Source organism: Leptonychotes weddellii, chromosome 4 (assembly GCF_054177405.1).
Source record: "Leptonychotes weddellii isolate Sample4059 chromosome 4, ASM5417740v2, whole genome shotgun sequence".
NCBI lineage: Eukaryota > Metazoa > Chordata > Mammalia > Carnivora > Phocidae > Leptonychotes > Leptonychotes weddellii.
The window spans coordinates 22,416,572-22,436,004 of NC_138372.1; the positions used below are offsets into that span (position 1 = coordinate 22,416,572).

Here is a 19,433-nt window from a genome sequence, read left to right on the forward strand (position 1 = left end):
TTTATTTATTTGATACAGAGAGAGAGATAGTGAGAGAGACAGCACAAGCAGCGGGAGCAGCAGGCAGGCAGAGGGAGAGGGAGAAGCAGGCTCTCTGCTGAGCAAGGAGCCCGATGCAGGGCTCGATCCCAGGACCCTGGGATCATGACCTGCACCAAAGGCAGCCACTTAACCGACTGAGCCACCCAGGCACCCCGGGAAAAAAAGCTCTTAATTGGCTAATGGATTCTGGAAGTAGCAAATAGGTTTTGCCCTGTGGGCCAACTTCAATTGGTAGCTGCTTAGAGTTCTGTGCTGAGGAGGATTCTGAGGCTCATTGGAAATGAGTGCTGGGATTGATCGGCAGCATCTGCCATGGACCTGATGTAGGAATGGCAGTAGATACCTCCATATTTGCTGTGTCTGGGGGAGCCTTTTATCTTTGGTGACTAATTCAGCGCTCGTAGTGGGGATACTTAGGTTTTTGCCATCTTTACACAGGGTTTTAATCTCTTGAGAAGGGCTAGCAGTCACTAGCTCCGTTCCAGCAACTCTCACCCCTGGTCTTCTCCTAGTCAGCCTCTGCTCCCAGACGTGGTCCCTCAGCCCCCCAGGCACCTCTTTCTATACTCCATTCAATACCTTCAGCACACATTTATCACTGCTTACTTTGGACTGGGCACTGGGAACACGGACGGACAAAACAAGGCTCCTGCTTTCAGGGGAAGTTCATTTTCATTATGTGGCACAAACTCTAGGAAAACCAGAGTTTTGCCACAGGAGAGTTCCAGCATGTCACGGGGAATGTAGATAATGATGCAATTTATTAGGCCTGGTAGAGTCTAGAGAGGCTTCCTAGAGGAATAGTCTAGCTGAGCCATGAAAGAAAAGTAGAATTTTTAGCAGACAGAGATGGGACAAAGAGACTTTGGGGTGAGAGCCCAGTGGTCTATGTGAAAAATCTCAAAACTGTCTAGGGTGGGTGAAGTGAAAGAGGCAGGAGTGGGGGAAAGAGAAGAAACTACAGTATGGACCGTGTAGGGCTTTGGACACCTGACTAAGGAGTCTGGGCTCTACCCCATTGGTGACAAGAAGCTTACAGACTTCTCCAAGCATGCTCCATCCTAGGCCCCAGGAAAAGATTTCATAGATCCTGGGTACCTTCACCTTGAATGCACACTTCTCCATTCTCACCCCTTATTCTTCTTTCCACATGTCAGATACTGCTTCTAGACAGCCAGTTAGGGGAGAAGGGTCTGGGAGCTTTCTGCTGGGGCAACTTGAGTGAGCAACTTTTGCTTCTGCTCACAGGGAGCCTGGTGGATTTCCTCAAGACCCCCCCAGGCATCAAGCTGACCATCAACAAACTCTTGGACATGGCAGCCCAAGTAAGGAGACTGGGGAGGGGCTGGGCAGGCACACAGCCGAGTGGGATAAGGATGTCTGGCCCAGGGCTGCTGACCTCCTACCTGGTCTGCAGATTGCAGAGGGCATGGCATTCATTGAAGAGCGGAATTATATCCATCGTGACCTGAGAGCTGCCAACATCCTGGTATCTGACACTCTGAGCTGCAAGATTGCAGACTTTGGCCTAGCACGCCTCATCGAGGACAACGAGTACACAGCCAGGGAGGGTAGGTGTGCGATATAAGGGAAGTCTGGGGCCTGCAGGGTCTGGCCAAGCAGACCCAGGTGACTTCACTCTGCCTCCCTCCAGGAGCCAAGTTTCCCATTAAGTGGACAGCACCAGAAGCCATTAACTACGGGACATTCACCATCAAGTCGGACGTGTGGTCTTTTGGGATCCTGCTGACGGAGATTGTCACCCACGGCCGCATCCCTTACCCAGGTCAGGGCCAAGGGCAGGAACTGAAAGAGTGGTGGGGAAGAGCAGCAAATCCATGTCTGTCCACTCACTTCATCTATCCCTGGTTCAGATTCTGAATCTTTCTAGCTGCTTTTTCTGTATTCCCTCAGGACTCCAGCATGCCCAGTCAGGTGCCACGTCTCCCAGGGCTGGCTCCCATGTCTGTCTCGATTTCTCTCCTCCTTCAATAATCGCAGCTCTTTTCTTAAGTTCTGACACGGGCAGCCTAGGATGGTAGAAGTGGATCTGGCTCAGGAGGGAAAAGGCCTGCCTTTATTACCAGATCTGCCACTGATGCTAACTTTCTGTTTGGGTTTGATCAGATCATTCTTTCTTTCTCCATCTGTAAATTATGAGGTTAGAACAGTACCTGGCCCATACTAAGCACTCAGGAGGGTTAGGTTTTATTATTATTATTTTTTAAAGATTTATTTATTTATTTTAGAGAGAGAGCGAGCTGGGGGAGGGGTGAGGGAGAGGGAGAGAGAGAATCTCAAGCAGACTCCCTACTGAACACGGAGCCAACTTGGGGATTGATCTCATGACCCTGAGATCAAGACCTGAGCCAAAATCAAGAGTCGGATGCTTAACCGACTGAGCCACCCAGGAGCCCCTAAGTTTTATTAATAATCATCATTTTGGGCAAGTGACTTCACCTCTCTGAGCTTCAGTTTCCTGATATGAACAATGGAGACTATTTGTGAAAGAGCTTGACTCCCAGTAGGTGCCCACTAAACACTGACTTCCCTTCCCTCTGAAACTTTCCATCTAAAGAATGAGAGAGACATATAAATGACTAATTCCTACCCTCTCCCATCCCTTCCTCTAGCCTCTGGACAAAGTCCTTTACCCCTGAATTCAGCCAAGACAGATGGAATTTTTTGAAAGGAACTTGCTAGGAAATTCTGGGGAAAGGAAATGGAACACAAAGACAGGGGAGAGAGGTCACGGAGCACAGTGGCCGGATATGCAAAAGCTTCCCACATCCCCAGAGCACTATGTACAGGATTTTGCTCCTAGAAAGGTAAAGGCACCTTAGAATCAGGTGAGAGCCTGAAGGACTACTCTGCCCAGGATTGGCCCCATCAGAGTCCAAGGGCAGCACGGGGACTAGAACCACGTTCCAGTCATCCTGCCAAGCGTCCTTACTGCTCCTCCACTGTGCCCATAGAGGTGGACCCATGGAGAATTTCTCTGTTAGAAGAAAAAAAAGCATGGGGTACCTGGCTGGCTCAGGTAGGATAGCATGCAACTCTTGATCTCAGGCTCATGAGTTCAAGCCCCACACTGGGCATGGAACTCACTTAAAAATAAATAAATCAATAAATCAAGTAACTAATTTTTAAAAAGATGAAAAAAAGCATTGAAACCATGATGATAATTGGCAACTGACACATGGCTTCAGGGTCAGGGAGACAATGGGGAGTAATGGTGACCTGGATGAACTTGCATCTGCTTCAGAAGATGGTTGCTACTAAGACATAGGGACCCCCAAAACAGATCTTTTTTTTTTTTTTTTTAAGATTTTTAAAATGTGTTCATTTGAGACAGACAGAGAGACAGAGAGTGAGCATGAATGGGGAGAGAAGCAAAGGGAGAGGGAGAAGCAGACTCCCTGCTGAGCCTGGAGCCCGATGCAGGGCTCGATCCCAGGACCTGAAGAGCATGACTTGAGCCAAAGGCAGACACTTAACCATCTGAGCCGACCAGGTGCCCCCAGATCTTTTCTTTTTCAAGGGAAGCCAAAACTTGGAATTTTAGGAAAATTTGCCTATATCCAAATATTGATGATTGATTCAAATTTAAAAACACAGCAGGGCGCCTGGGTGGCTCAGTTGATTAAGCATCCAACCCTTGATCTCAGCTGAGGTCTTGATCTCAAAGTCTTGAGTTCAAGCCCCACATTGGGCTCCACACTGGCTGTGGAGCCTACTTAAAAATAAATAAATAAATAAAAATAAAAACACGACGAGGGTCAAACCAAAGTAGGTCTATGGGCTATATTTAGACTGGGTGCAGACTATGTGTTTGCATCCTTGACTCTAGCCATGGGTATTTAGTTCCCTGGTTTATGTCCTGTAATTTCCTCGTTTTAAGGGATGTGGACCCCAAATTATTTAATCTGGGTCACTGAGGGGCTTGCTGAACCTCCCTTATGCAGAGTCTGCTTTGCTGGGGTCCAGGGCCCATCTGGCTTCCTGATGCAGCATCTCATGTGCCTGGTCCCAAAGCCAGAGAAGCCTCACCCCTGTGCTGTCTGTGGACTCCCATCCCCCTGGGCCCTGACCACCCCATCTTTCCCCACCAAATCATAATAATCACAGATATTCTTCATGCAGTATCTCCTCTCCAGGCCCTATATTTGGTGCTTCATATGCACTGTCTCATTCAATTTTCATTAACAGCTGCATGAGGTAGGAGCTACTCTTAGGTCCATTTCCCAGATGAGGAAACTGAGGCTCAAAGAGGGGAGATGGCGCACCCAAGGTCTCACAGTCAACATGTACGTGTTATTGGATGCTTAAGCCACAGCCGACACTCCAAGTGGCGTGACTGACATTCGGCGGGTACCTGAAGCATATGGTCTTGTTATTGATGCAGACCAAGATCATTTTGGATTGGTGCTCACACTGTGCCAGTTAAATATTCTGAACATCACCCCTGCCATGGGTGTCCAAAGCCTGGAGCCTTGATATTGTTTCTCCCATCAACTTCTAGGGATGACCAATCCTGAGGTGATTCAGAACCTGGAGCGAGGCTACCGCATGGTGCGACCTGACAACTGTCCCGAGGAGCTGTACCACCTCATGATGCTGTGCTGGAAGGAGCGCCCAGAGGAACGGCCCACCTTTGACTACCTGCGCAGTGTGCTGGAGGACTTCTTCACGGCCACGGAGGGCCAGTACCAGCCCCAGCCCTGACAGACCTAGCTGGCCGTGGCCGGGAGCCCTCCCTCCATCTAGCCAGCCTGGCTGGGGAAGATGCAGTTCTTGTGTCATACCCACGTGGCCTATGCACATATGGACTCTGCGTGTGAATCCCACCCACGTGTGGCACATACACTTCTTGTGTGTTATACGGGGGTTCTGTAGTGTGTGGGCTCCACACAGGTGTCTTGTGCATGTGTGGTATGTGTATACATGTCTTGGGCACCTGTTCAAGTTGTCCCTTTGCGGGCCCTTCTACTTCCCAAGACCACCTGAGAGAAGAGTGACGCCTGTGATTGACACCAGCTTCTGCCCACCCCCTTTTCCTTTCCCCTAGCCATCAAGAAGCTCCTTGAAGGCTGGGACCTTATCTAATACCTCTGTGTGCTCCTCCTTGGTGCCTGGCACACACTGGGAGCTCAATAAATGACTCTCTGTTGATGAAGATTGTACATCTCTCAGCTCCCCACTCCCATCTCCTCTTCCTTGGGAGGGGGGAATGGGGGTTCAGAAGATGGAAAATAAGTCACCCTGAATTGGGGTGAAAGATGGGATGAGGGGATGTCTGAACTTTTTCCAGCTCTGCTGATTTGGGGGGCCAAGAGGAAGTTCCTACACTTTGCTGTATGGGTTCTTTGAACTCCTTCAAACCCCCACCCCAAAGGATTAAGGGTGACCCCTACCCAGAACCTCCTAGGGAGTGGGTGTGTCCCAGGACCCTCCCCTCCTGTTATGTAAGGGCAATAGCACTTTTTTACAGCTTCTGATTCTGGGGCTATATTTGTACTCAGATATGTTTTGTTTTGTTTTAAATATATTTTTTTAAAGATTTTATTTGTTTATTTGACAGAGAGCACAAGTAGGGGGAGCAGGAGAGGGAGAAGCAGGCTCCCTGCTAAGTAGAGAGCCTGATGTGGGGCTCAATCCCAGGACCCTGGGATCATGACCTGAGCCGAAAGCAGACGCTTAACCGACTGAGCCATCCAGGTGCCCCTCAGATATGTTTTGATTCACCTTCAAGATGTTTTTAAAGATTTTATTTTTAATTAATTGCTATACCCAGTGTGGGGCTGGAACTCACAGCCCTGAGATCAACAGTCACATGGTCTACTGACTGAGCCAGCCAGGTGCCCCCAAGATGTTTTTAAGCATTGAATTAATTCATTCATCTGGCAAATATTTATTTACTTATTTATGATTTATTTATTTGTTAGAGAGAGAGCACAAGTGGGGGGCAGGGAGAGGGAGAGAGATTCTCAAGCTGACTGGGCGCTGAGTGCCAAGCCCCACATGGGGCTCAATCTGAGAACCCTGAGATCATGACCTGAGCGGAAACCAAGAGTTGGACTCTTAACCAACTGTGCCACCCAGGCACACCTTGGCAAATATTTATTGAACATCTGTGTGTTTGACATGGTTCTGGGTTCATAGAATATACAGTAGATAAAGCAAGCAAAATCTCTGTCCTTATGGAGCTTACATCCTAGTAAGGGAAGACAGACAATAAACAGTCACAAAGAAGTAAATGATGTGGTATGCTACAAGGTGCGGAGTGCTAAGGGGAAAATAAAGCAGGGTAAGGGGAATTAGGAATGTCATGTTTGGGGGAAGTGTGCAATTTTAAACAGGGTGGTCTGGGAAGGCCGCATTGAGAAGGTGACATTGAGCAAATATTTGAAGGAGATGAGGGAGCAAGCCACGTGGCATGGGGGAGGAGAGGCCAGGATGAGGGAACAGCCTGAGGCAGAAGCTCCTTTGGCCAGCACAGAGACACAAGGTCCAGACAGGGGGCCTGAGGGGTAGAGATCCTATGGGGCCTTGTGGCCTTTGCAGGAACCATTTCAAGGAGACTTTGCGGGGATTTTTGCAGAGCCATGACATGACCTGACTTACATTTTATTATTATTATTATATATATATATTTTTAAAGATTTTATTTATTTATTTGACAGAGAGAGACACAGCGAGAGAGGGAACACAAGCAGGGGGAATGGGAGAGGGAGAAGCAGGCTTCCCGCAGAGCAGGGAGCCCGATGCGGGACTCAATCCCAGGACCCCGGGATCATGACCTGAGCCGAAGGCAGACGCTTAACAACTGAGCCACCCAGGCGCCCCACATTTTATTATTTTTTAAGCTTTATTTTTTTTTTGAGAGAGATTGTGTGTGCACGTGAGCACACACATGCACACACACACACACGAGTGGGGGGAGGGGTAGAGGGCGAGGGAGAGAGAATCCTATGGTTCCATACCGAGCGTGAAGCCTACCGAGGGGTTCCATCTCACGACCCTGAGATCATGAGCTGAACCCAAATCAAGTCAGACGCTTAACTGACTGAGTCACCCCAGCGCCCCATGATCTGACTTACATTTTAAAAGAATGGCTCTTCCCACTGTCTTGAATGTTAACAGAATGAGTTAGCAGTCAATTTATAAAACTGGGGAGATTTTGCATAAAACTACAGATTTCTGCCTTCTCTTGAAAAAAATAGCTTGAAGATTTGGCTTCACTGGGCTTACCTGTCCTCGTAGAGCTGAGTAGTGGCCACCCCCTTCAGGTAGGGCTTGAGCTCTTCCTTTGCCAGAGTCTTCCTTTGCCAGAGTCCCTTTACCAGACGGTGAAACTGAGTTTTAGTGGTTATTTATCATCATGCTCGCACTGTTGTTGCTATACTGAAGAGGAAAATGAAATGTTTTTCACCTCTATTTCCATTAAAAAGTGAGAAAATGAAAGATACCTGCAGATGGCAGTGTGTTTGAGGAAAGATGGGGAAAAGGCATATTGCTTTATGAAAGTGAAAAAGAATCCAATTTTAGAAATATGCAAAGCACCTGAATCAAACTAATATAAATCCACTTATTTTTATACCACCTGCCTCACCTCTGGAAGGATCTGAGTTTCTGACTCCTGTTCTGCATTTTATAAAATGCTGCCACACCCATGACCTCATCTGATCCCCACCCTCCTCTTTGTCTGGCTACTGTGTGCAACCATAGAGTTGGTGAACTTTGTATTCTTATCCTCTCCATTTTACAAAGAGGGAAGTGGGGGTCAGAAAGGTTATTAGCCAGGAAGCAGCAACACAGAGCTGGAAACAGGGTTTATTCCCTGGCCCTTTAGCTGTTTCTATAATAGAATTGCCCAGTCTTAGATCTTCTGTTACTTTTATAATTAGTGGCCTAAATGCAGTTTTCAAGTGAGGAACACAAATGCCCAAGCACTCTTTAAATTGTAGAGGCATAGGGGTACCTGGGTGGCTCAGGAGGTTAAGCATCCAACTCTTGATCTCAGCTCAGGTCTTAATCTCAGGGTTGTGAGTTCAAGCCTCCCATTGGACTCCACACTGGGTGTGGAGCCTACTTAAACATAAATAAATAAATTGTAGAGGCATAAAAATATATCTTATCAACTATAGGACCTGAGTTTGTAACTTACTTGGCACACAAATAGTAAGTACTCACTAAATATTAATGCTGTTGTATTTAGTTATTTTAATAGCTCATCATAGTGCTTTTCAGTCTTTCAGCTTTCAATAATGAACAGTTGATGCTTGATCAATTTAGTGCAGTGATTCTCAAGGGTAGGGTGGGAGCAATTTTACACACACACACACACACACACACACACACACACACACACACCCCTTGCCCTGGGGACAGTTTTACAAAGTCTGGAGACAATTTTGGTTATCGCAACTGGGGGTGGGAGTGGAGGGTGCTATTGGTATCTAATGAGTAAAGGCCAAGGATGCTGCTAAACATCCTACAATGCACAAAACAGCCCCCTACAGTAAGGAATTATCCAGCTCCAAATGCTAATAGCTTCAATCGCTTGAGAAACCCTGCTCTAGTATAAGAGAACGATCAGTTCTGTCCTCCTGGGTGACGGCATCAGGGAGGCAGGCTTTGGAATAAGAAAGGCTGGGTTCTGCAACTTCGTTACAGTGTCTCTGTTGCACAGTAAGCATTCAAAAAATCTATACTATTGAAAGTTGAATTTAGTTACTAATTGTGTGACTCTGAGCAGGTCACAAAGATCTGAAGTTCATTATCCTTATCCGTAAAATGGGAATAAAAAGCCTCTTCCAAAGCTGTTGTGAGCAATCATTGAGATAAACGTCGGTAAAGCTGTTGCACAGTACTTGGCCCACAGCGGTTTTCTTTCCTTTGTAGTTTATTTCTCCTTCTTCCAAACCCACGTTCTAATCCACGTTCAGCCCTGTCACGAGCTGAGTGACCTTGTGCAAGTCACTTCCCACCCCCCCGTAGACCTCGGTTGAGTCTCTACAAAATTACGAAGTTGGCTTCCGATCTCCAAGCACGCTTCCAACACGGAAACGGGACCGTGAAGTGTACGGATCTGCTTTCTTCCCCCGGGACTAATGGTACGGTCCCCGGGCAGCTCCCCCACCCCCCTGTCGCGGACCTTGGTACAGGCCCAGGGGGCCCTCGGCTGCCTCTCGGGGCTGCCCTTGCCCCCTGCCGAGTTCCGGGCCGTCCCTGCGCAAGCTGATTGGCTGGAGCCGTGCCCTGGCTGCGCGGCTATAGGTGAGCGCGGGAGGGGACGGGCGGAGCGGGTTGGAGGCCCGCCCCCTCCCCCCCTGGGTCGGACGCTGAGCGGAGCCGCGGGCGGGAGGCCGGACGGACCGACTGACGGGAGGGACGGGAGGCGAGCAAGATGGCGCAGACTCAGGGCACCCGGAGGAAAGTCTGTTACTACTACGACGGTGAGCACCGTGCGCGCGGCGGGGGCGGGGCCGGGCCGGATCCGGAGAGGGAGGCTGAGGAGATGCGAGCGGGGAGGCTGGGAGAGGCTGAGGCGTTGGGGAAAGGCTGAGAGAGGAGGCTGCGAGGAGGACGAGGCTGAGAGAGGAGGCTCAGAGGAAAGGAAAGCGAGGCAGAGGGAAGAGCCTGAGAGGAAGGAGGTCGAGACTGAGGGAGGAGGCTCAGAGGAAAGAGGTCAGGGTGAGGGAGGAGGCTGAGAGCAGGAGGTCGAGGCTGAGGGAGGAGGCTGAGGCTGAGCGGGGGTCTTGTGGGGAAGCCTGGGGTAACTTGATGGGGGGGGGGATTCTCAGGAAGCCTGATGGGGAGAGTTTGAGTCGGACTCCTGGAGGGGAGGCTGAGTCTGAGGGGGGAGGCAGGATCTGGCGGAGAAGGGTGCAAGGATATGTTTTCCTGCCGAGAATACAAAGGTCTTCCTCTGCCCCTTTGCTTCCTCATCCTTTTTGGTGAGAGTCTTGCAGGAGTCACCACCTCCTGTCACCAGCCTCCCCTCCCCCAGTCTCTGAGCTGGGCCTGCAGTTGCTGCTGGGAAATGGGGCCCCTGGGCTTGGAAGGAGAAAGATGCAACCTGTTAAAACAGACTTTTTCATTTAACAGAAGCCTGTGGAGCAGCTTACTCTGTACTAGGGACGTTTAGGTGCTGGGGCCATGGGGCTGATCAGGTCACTTCTCATCTTCCTCTCAGTCTGGAGGGGGAGATGGGCAGTGACAGATTGCTCTCCATTGTCAGGCTGGGATAAAGGAAAGCTCAGAGTGTTTTGGGAGCACAGAGGAGAGGCACCCAGCCTAGCCTGTGGAGTCGGGGAGGGACGTGCCATCTCACTCAGGACCTGAAGAACAGGAGTTATTAGCCAGGCCCAGGGAAGGCAGAGATGACATTAAGTTTAGAGGTAAGAGAGAGGACAGCATTTTTGAAAGACAGCAGGTGTGTGTACAGTATGGCTGAGGCATAGGTTTGAGAGCAAGAGTGTAGAAGGTCAGGGAATAGGGTGGAGGGAAAGGTTGCAAGTGATGAGGCTGGAAAAGTAAATGGGGACCAGATCATGAAGGGCTGGAGACACTATCTTAAGGAAGTTCAACTTTATTCTGAGTGCACTTGTGAATCATTGAAGTTTTATGCAGGCTGGTGACATCATCACATTTATACCTTAGAACTATTACTCTGAGACAGAAGTTAAGTACACAAATGTAGGGGTAAGGAAGAAGGCAAGGATCCCAAACTCCTGGGTTGGGCAGTTTGATGTGTTTGGACAAGGCTATATCAGTTGATACTTTGGGTTTTGTATTTTTAAGAAATATTTGTTGAGGGGCGCCTGGGTGGCTCAGTTGGTTAAGCGTCTGCCTTCGGCTGGGGTCATGATCCCAGAGCCTTGGAGTCCCAGGATCTGAGCTCCCTGCTCAGTGGGAGGTCTGCTTCTCCCTGTCCTCCCTCTGCCCCTCCCCCCGCTCATGTTCTCTCTCACTCTCCCTCAAATAAATAAATAAAATCTTTTTTTTTTTTTTTTAAAGAAATATTCGTTGAGGGATATCCCTACTGGGGGATATCCAAGTAGAGGCATCCAGTAGATAGTTGGCCATTCAGGTCTGCAGTTTAGAAGATAGAAATGAGAAGATAGAGATTTTTGGTAGTTGTCAGCATACAGATGATAATGTTAGTTAAGAAGGGGATGTGATCACCCAAGAAGTTGTATAGGGTGGAAAGAGAAGAGAATCCCAGGTGGAATTCTAAGTGGACTGAGAAAAGTCTAGTGCCCTTCATGCTCTGTACTCCCCTGTCATAGCGCTTGTCACTGTGTATTGGAATTGCCTGTTTACTTGTTCGTTCTTCTTAGACAGTAATCTCCTTAGGGAATGGGATCGTGTCTTATCTAGCTCTGTATGCTCAGCCCCCAGAACAGTGCCTCAGTCATAGTGGGCTCTCAATAAATACTTGCCGATTAAATTGTACAGAGGGAATGTAAATGAACCAGAAAGTCTTTTCTTTGTTGTTTTTTTTTAAGTAGGCTCCACACTCAGCATGGAGCCCACCACGGGGCTCGAACTCACGACCGACTGTGAGATCAAGACTTAAGCTGAGATCAAGAGTCGGACAGATGCTTAACCGACTGAGCCACCCAGGCACCCCATGAACCGGAAAGTCTTGAGTTAGAGTAGCCAAAAGAAGGAGGGAGTGGCCAGGTGTCCGCAAGAACTGTTTCTTGTGCACAGTTTGAAGTGAAGTGAAGCTAGATTGCAGTCTATTGAAGAATGAATGGATGGGTGAAGAGAAAATATCAGATTGAACCCTTTTCAAAGGAAGCTTGGTTGGGGCAGAGAGAAAGGGTTGTTTATAAAAGGGGATGTAGTGGCTGAGGGTTGAGCATATTCAAAATCTGAATGGAAAATAGCCAGAGGGAGTGGTTGAAGATACAGGAGAGAGGGGCTGGTAATGATGGAGGTTCCTGAGGAGGCCAGCTGAGATGGAAACCAGGGCACAAGGAGGGACACTAGCCTTCAAGGGGAAGTTTCTTCATGTTGAGAGGCAAGGAAAAGTTCAAATGTAGGTAAGCTGGATGGGGAGAAAGTTGAGGGAGTCTTCCAAATGAAGTAAGCGAATATTCCTTTTCCTGTGAGTGGGGGAGGGCAGTTGGAAGAGTAGGCATCTCAAAGACAGATAGCTATTAAGTAGCTGTTGTGAAAGAGGGAGCTAGGAAAATAAATTTGGAAGGACTGCTGAGCAGTGGTGAGGGCCCATTTGAGGCTAGAGCCTATGACTTTGTAGCCATATCAGTTTGCACAGTTTTGTGATGTCTACACCGTAGTTTAAAATGAGAAAAAGTGGAAAGACCTTTAGACAAAGGAGACTTCTTACTTTTTGAGAAACCGCTTGGGAGTTTTGCAATGAGGTCACCAGCTTGGGACCCAGACTTAGTTCTGCCCCTCAGAAGCTTTGCAGTTTTGGGCAAGTCACTTTACCTTTGTAGGCCTCAGGTCACTCTCCTATAAAACTGAAAAACTATGAGAAGAGTGGGAAAAGCTCTCTAAACTATAAAGGTAGTATCTGAATAGAAAGGATTATTTCTTTTAAAAAGTCTCTCTGCAACCGGATTAGAAGCTGTTGAGAAAAGGATGGTGCCTCTGGGCCCCACCCTCAGGTACTCCCCTAGCCTTCTAGATAAGTTATCTTAGTTCCCCAAGTCTAAGCCTTGGCTGAATTCAGGTTTGATAGGCAGGGGAGTTGCTAGGGATTAAGGCCCAGGCCAGAGACATGGGTAAGCCAGGAATCCAATTATGTAATGGTAATGGTCATGTTACTGTGTGCCTTCAAACTGGGTCTGCATCTGGATGTCTCAGCCAATGCCTTGAGAACCTATTCTGATAATCCCCATGTAAGGTGGTCTGAGGGTCTCTGGAAACAAAATTTCCTCCTGCCTTCTCTGCTACTGCATCTCAGTCTGTGTCTGTATGAGACAAGGGCCCCAATTGAATGCCACCAAATACTGTATTCTGGCTTGTGGTTCTGGCTGAGAGCACAGTTCTTGCCCTCAGAGGCCTCACTAAGATTAAGAGAAGAGAAGAGGGTAAAAGGACATTAAGTAAAAACTAAGGAAATTTGAATAAAGTATGGGCTTTTAGTCAATGATACTGTGTCAGTATTGCTTCATTAATTGTAACAAATACTTATTTTATCATGGAGAATGCTGATAATAGGGGAAACTGCCTGTGGGGTGTCTGAGAACTCTCCCGTACTATCTTTGCAATTTTTCTATAAATCTAAAATTGTTCTAAAAAGTAAAGTCTCTTAAAAAGACAGAGAAGAGGGTGAGATCCTAAACATCCAGCTGTTTAGAAGTTTCCTGTTGTCCCTGGCCATGTCTATGACAAAGAGCATTGGAGCGTGGTTTGGTTGCTATTGGTAGCATTCCCCACCGTGCTTTGCTCCCTGGAATGAAGATTGTTGCTGACACCACCAAACCATGATGCATAAGGGGTTGGGACCTTCTTTTCACTGGTGCTCAAAGATCTGCCTCATCCTGATGGACTTCTAAGGAGAGAGCCTTGGGTGTGCAGTTCTCTCGATTTTTGTTTTGTTTTGTTTTTTGTTTTTTTTTAAGTAAGCTCTCTGCCCAAAGTGGGGCTCGAACTCATGGCCCTGAGATCAAGAGTCGCATGCTCTAGTGACTGACCAGCCAGGCACCCCCACTTGATTTTTGGAATATTTGTGCCAGGAACTTTGTGCCAAGGAGATTCACAGAGCCCTCTAGATTAAGTGCGAACTGAAGTAGATAACTGGGAAACCCAGTGCAGCTTTTAGGATACTGGATTTGGAGTCAGAAGAGTTGAACCCTGCATCACTTGTTAGCTGTGTGATCTTAAATGGCACTTAACGTCTCTAAGTCTCACTTAGTTCAATTCTTTGAATCTTTATTTAGCCTTTATGTTGTACAGGGCGCATTTGTCCTTGCCTTCAAGGAGCATCCAGTCTTATGGATATAAATAGATAAATAAGTAATTCAGATACAAAACAAAATTTATTTATTTATTTATTTATAAAGATTTTATTTATTCATTTGAGAGAGAGAGAGCATGGGGTGGGGAGGGAGAGGGAGAAACAGACTTCCTGCTGAGCAGGGAACCCGATGCAGGGAACCCGATGCAGGACTTATGTGGGGCTCGATCCCAGGACCTGGAGATCATGACCTGAGCCAAAGGCAGATGCTTAACCATCTCAGCCACCCAGGCACCCCTCAAAACAAAATTTATTAAGTGATACATACAAATGGAGAGGAAATGACCATTTATTTTGATCAGGAATATATTTGACGCTAAAGCTGGGCTTTGTAGTATGAGGATCATCAGAAAAGGAAGGACATTCCGGGTGAAAGGAACAGTCTTAACAAAAGCTACTTGGGTGTGAAGGTGAATGCCATGTTCAGGATGCTCATAATCATCTAGTGTGTTTAGAACAGAGATTGGCAAATTTTCTGTAAAGGTCCAGATAGTAAATATGTTTGGCCTTGTGTGCCATGTGGGTGGGTCTCTGTGGTGACTGTTTACTTAACTCTGCTATTATAATGTGAAAGCAGCCATAGACAGTATTTAAATTAATGGGCATGGCTGTGTTCCAATACAATTTTATTTCTAAAAAACAGGCAGCCAGTAGTATTTGGCCCAAGGGCCATAGTTTGCCTACTCCAGTTTAGAGCAGAGAGCTGGGAGAGGGAGAGAACTGGGTGAGGGAGAGAGCAGGAGAGGGAGAGTGTTGTGGGTTGAATGTCAGGCTAGTGAAGTTGTTCTTTATCCTGTAGAAGATGGGGAGCCATTAAGGATTTTTGAGCAGGGGAGTGATGTTATCAAAGCTGTATATTAGAAAAATAACTGGTCAGTGTGGCAGATAGTTTGAGTTGAAGGCAGAGGAACCAATTAGAAGTCTGTTGCTATAGCTGAAACAAGAGATGATAAGAGTTTAGTTTTCTTATCTATAAAATGAGAGTAATACTCCTGTCCTAACTTTTACCAGGTTATTGTGAGGATCCAGTAAGAAAATGAATGTAAATGTGCTTTAACTCCATAAAGTGTTATAATGTGAAAGAGGTGAACTGTGACTTATAATAATTCTGAATAGTAGTGGTTATTTTTCTGTTGTGGGTGTGAATCCTTTGGAGATACAGTGAGGTGAGTCACCTCACTGCCTGCTATTCTCCAGTAAGCTTTGGAATGAACCTTTTACACTGTCTAGTACCTGTGGGCTAGACTTACATCCTTAAGTGCTGACCTCCCCAGGGCCCCCTGCTTTTTTTGTTTGTTTGTTTCTGTTTTGTGTTTTTTATTTTGGAGTTACCCTTCCTCGATGTGGGTAAGGATCTTGGAGACTAGAAAGAAAGAGAAAGAATTTGACTAGGAGATGGTTATAAAAACTCCTGGATTCTCCTGGAAGTGTGTCTAACTGTGTCACTGAAATTGTCACTCTTTCTTCTTCAGGGGATGTTGGAAATTACTATTATGGACAAGGCCACCCAATGAAGCCTCACCGAATCCGCATGACTCACAATTTGCTACTTAACTATGGTCTCTACCGAAAAATGGAAATCTATGTGAGTTACTGGGAGCCCCACCACTCCCTAACCCCTTCAGCTCTGGTCATGTTATTCATCTCATTTTCTCAACTACTCATTCATCAAATGTGTCGAGTGGCTGTTATGTGGCAGACACTGTAAATGATAGAGATTTCTGTTTTTATTTTTATTTTTTTTAATTTTTAAAAGATTTTATTTATTTGACAGAGACAGCGAGAGAGGGAACACAAGCAGGGGAAGTGGGGGAGGGAGAAGCAGGCCCCCCGTTGAGCAGGGAGCCCGATGATGCAGAGCTCGATCCCAGGACCCTGGGTTCATGACCTGAGCCGAAGGCAGACGCTTAACGACTGAGCCACCCAGGCGCCCCAAGAGATTTCTGTTTTTAAAGGGTTCAGTCCAGTGCTAGAGACTGACAGTTACACAAGTAAATTGTACTACAGTCTGTAAGTGCAACAATTAAAGAATGTACAAGATGCAGAGATAATGGGAAGTGAAGGAGGAAGGGAGCCTTGGAAAGTTTCCTGGAGGTTCTATCTGAGCAGAAATTTAACTATTGAATAGAATTTAGCCTGGAGTTCAGGAGGGGACTGACATTCTAGACCAAGGGAAGAGTGTAGACAAAAAGGCAAAGAGGTGAGAACAATATGGTGTGTTTGGGGAAACTATAAGTAGTTTGGTGTTCAGGTAGCGCTATAGTGTAAAGGTCACAGGTGTGAGTGGGGGAACCTAGAGCTGGAGAGGTCAGCAAGGATTAGATGTGCTGTACTATGTCATAAGCAATTCTGATGGGCCAGGATCAAAAAAATCCAATGCCTAAAAGAAAGAGGGATCGGGACTGTGTTGAATTAGACAAGTCTCCAATTACTAGAGAGCATAGACTGTAACTGCTTAACTCTGTTCCAGCTGATTTTTGCCCACCTACCAGTTTTTAATTAATTAATTAATTGAGATTTCATTTATTTATTTGAGAGCGAAAGAGAGCACGAGCAGGGGGAGAGGGAGAAGCAGACTCCACACTGAGCTGGGAGCCCGATGTGGGGCTCCATCCCAGGACCGTAGGGGATCATGACTTGAGCCAAAGGCATACACTTAACTGACTGAGCCACCCAGGTGCCCCCACCTACTGGTTTTTAAAGAGAAGCTAGAAATCCACATTATTATGTAATGTGGGGCCTGATCTCAAGACCCTGAGATCACGTCCTTAGCTGAAACCAAGAGTTGGATGTTTAACCGACTGTGCCACCCAGGTGCCCCAAAGATTTTTTTTTTTTTTTTAAGTAATCTCTACACCCACTATGGGGCTGGAACTTACAACCCCAAGATCAAGAGTCACCTGCTCTACTGACTGAGCCAGCCAGGCATCTCCAGGTAATGGATTTTAAATGAAAGAGAGATAAAAACAGGCATGCATTTTATTTTTATTTATTTGTTTACTTTTAAAAGATTTTATTTATTTATTAGGGAGAGAGAGAGAGAGTGAGTGGGAGGGAGAGGGAGAAGTAATCTGTACACCCAGTGTGGGGCTAAAATTCACAACCCCGAGATCAAGAGTTGCATGCTCCACCAGCTGAGCCAGTCAGGGGCCCCCAGGCATGCATTTTAGAAGCAGGGAAGCCAGTTAGGAGGCTGTTGCAAAGGTCCAAATGAGAAAATAAAGAAGGGCTGGGGGCCCATGTCGCCTTATGGTTAGAGCCTAAGAGTCTGTGGTAAAGTCTGTGCCGGCAGCTTAAGTAACCTAGCAACAGCAGTATCCTTCCTTACTGTTCCAGAGACTGCAAGGAGATGAGTCTTCTGTCTCAGATGGCCCTGTTATGTCCCTAGAGCTACTGGAGGCAGCTGGGGAAGCAAGGAGGGAAGGTAGAGGAGCAGACAGACGTTGGGACCAGAGAGCTTTTTCAGGTGTGAAAGGCATCTGGGAATGAAAAACATAAAAGGTAGCAGACAGAGGTTTTGAGGGACTTTAGGGAGCAGACTAGCATTTAGATAAAGAGAGGATACCTGAATGTGGAATAGCGAGCACCAAGACCTTCTAGAGCTGCCTCATACACATCTTTACGGTGCTAATCTGGCCCCAGCCTGCCTCCTTTCCTGCCGCTCCCCTCTCAGAATCCTCAAAGTCAGCCAGATCAGATTCTGCCTCTGTCCACCCTATCCTGACTGAGAGGATTTACTCTGCCCAGTCGTATTTTACTCATCTTTAAAAGTTACCTCAAGGGGGGGCGCCTGGGTGGCTCAGTCGTTAAGCGTCTGCCTTCGGCTCAGGTCATGATTCCAGGGTCCTGGGATCGAGCCCCGCATCGGGCTCCCTGCTCGGCGGGAAGCCTGCTTCTCCCTCTCCCACTCCCCCTGCTTGTGTTCCCCTCTCTCGCTGAGTCTCTGTCAAATAAATAAAATCTTAAAAAAAAAAAAATAAAAAAATAAATAAAAGTTACCTCAAGGGGCGCCTGGGTGGCTCAATCATTAAGTGTCTGCCTTCGGCTCAGGTCATAATCCCAGGGTCCTGGGACCAAGCCCTGCATCAGGCTCCCTGCTTGGCGGGAAGCCTGCTTCTCCCTCTCCCACTCCCCACTGCTTGTGTTCCCTCTTTCATTGTCTGTCTGTCAAATAAATAAATAAAATCTTTAAAAATTAAAAAAAAAAAGTTACCTCAAGCCTTCTTTCTTTCTTTCATTCAGTAGATTTTTGTTGAATACTTGTCATACCCCAGGGACTATATTAACCTCCATGAGTGATATTAAGATACTAAAAAATGGATCCTATCTTCCAAGTGAGAGGAAAAATAAACTAACGTTTATTGAAGATTGCTTAGGTGGTAGGCCAGGGCTACCTGTTATTTCATGTAATCCTTATTGCAACCCTAATTTATAGATGAGAAAACAAGGTCAGAGAGGATAATTAATGTGTTCAATATCACATAGCTATTAACAGATGAGGTAAGACTCCAACCCAGATCTCTCTGGTTCCAGGGTCTTTATGTGTCCATTTGTCCTCTTCCCTATTCCTAAGCAATATATGTATAGGCTTCATGCCCAGTGTGGAGCGCAGTGCGGGGCTTGAATTCATAACCCTGAAATCAAGACCTGAACTGAGATCAAGAGTTGGACGCTTAACCAACTGAGCCACCCAGATGCCTGCCTAAGCAATATTTTAACAAGAAGCCTAGAAGTAGATGGTCCCAGGATTTTTTGATGATGTCATAAGGGACCCAGGCTTATTCTACCCTATTCAGCCATCCTTACCTTATTGATTTTTTTTTTAAAGATTTATTTTAGAGAGAGAGCAAGCGATAGAGGGAAGAGGCAAAGGGAGAGGGAGAGAGAGAATCTCAAGCAGACGCCCCGCATAGCGTAGAACCTGACACAGGGCCGATCTTGTGACCCATAAGATCATGACCTGAGCCGAAATCAAGAGCTGGACGCTTAACTGACTGAGCCACCCAGGCACCCCAGCTTATTTGATTTTATCCTTTTGTTTTTTGCCTTGAAATCCCATGATAGCTGTCTCAGCTCCAAGTATCATATGTTTGTACAATAGAATACAAAGAGGAAGGGAACTGGAGGCAAATGGATCATTCTCCACTATTTCTACCCCACACTCCCTTTTTTTTTTTAAGATTTCATTTTTTATTTTTTGACAGAGATAGAGACAGCGAGAGAGGGAACACAAGCAGGGGGAGTGGGAGAGGGAGAAGCAGGCTTCCCGTGGAGCAGGGAACCCGATGCGGGGCTCGATCCCAGGACCCCGGGATCATGACCTGAGCCAAAGGCAGACGCTTAACGACTGAGCCACCCAGGCGCCCCTCTCCCTTTTTAATTAAATTAA

General features: G+C 46.9%; 3 protein-coding genes across 5 annotated transcripts in view; 2 read left to right on the top strand and 1 right to left on the bottom strand.

Annotated features, from left to right (window-relative positions):
* Positions 1 to 5,218, top strand: part of LCK (LCK proto-oncogene, Src family tyrosine kinase) — a 22,976-nt gene extending 17,758 nt beyond the window's left edge. For both annotated transcript variants that reach the window (XM_006734163.2, XM_081817977.1), the window contains exons 10-13: positions 1,291 to 1,367; positions 1,460 to 1,613; positions 1,697 to 1,828; positions 4,565 to 5,218. In XM_006734163.2, coding sequence (XP_006734226.1) covers positions 1,291 to 1,367; positions 1,460 to 1,613; positions 1,697 to 1,828; positions 4,565 to 4,767 — 566 coding nt within the window. In that variant the 3' untranslated portion in view covers positions 4,768 to 5,218. The remainder of the gene's footprint in view (positions 1 to 1,290; positions 1,368 to 1,459; positions 1,614 to 1,696; positions 1,829 to 4,564) is intronic.
* Positions 1 to 9,116, bottom strand: part of LOC102728317 (myotubularin-related protein 9-like) — a 39,398-nt gene extending 30,282 nt beyond the window's left edge. For both annotated transcript variants that reach the window (XM_081817972.1, XM_081817971.1), the window contains exons 1-2: positions 8,916 to 9,116; positions 7,294 to 7,441 (exon numbers count right to left, since the gene is read on the bottom strand). The gene's annotated coding sequence lies outside the window, so the exon portion shown is untranslated. The remainder of the gene's footprint in view (positions 1 to 7,293; positions 7,442 to 8,915) is intronic.
* A 227-nt stretch (positions 9,117 to 9,343) lies between these two features.
* Positions 9,344 to 19,433, top strand: part of HDAC1 (histone deacetylase 1) — a 32,229-nt gene continuing 22,139 nt past the window's right edge. Inside the window, exons 1-2 of the mRNA XM_006734164.3 lie at positions 9,344 to 9,500; positions 15,517 to 15,629. Coding sequence (XP_006734227.1) covers positions 9,452 to 9,500; positions 15,517 to 15,629 — 162 coding nt within the window. The 5' untranslated portion in view covers positions 9,344 to 9,451. The remainder of the gene's footprint in view (positions 9,501 to 15,516; positions 15,630 to 19,433) is intronic.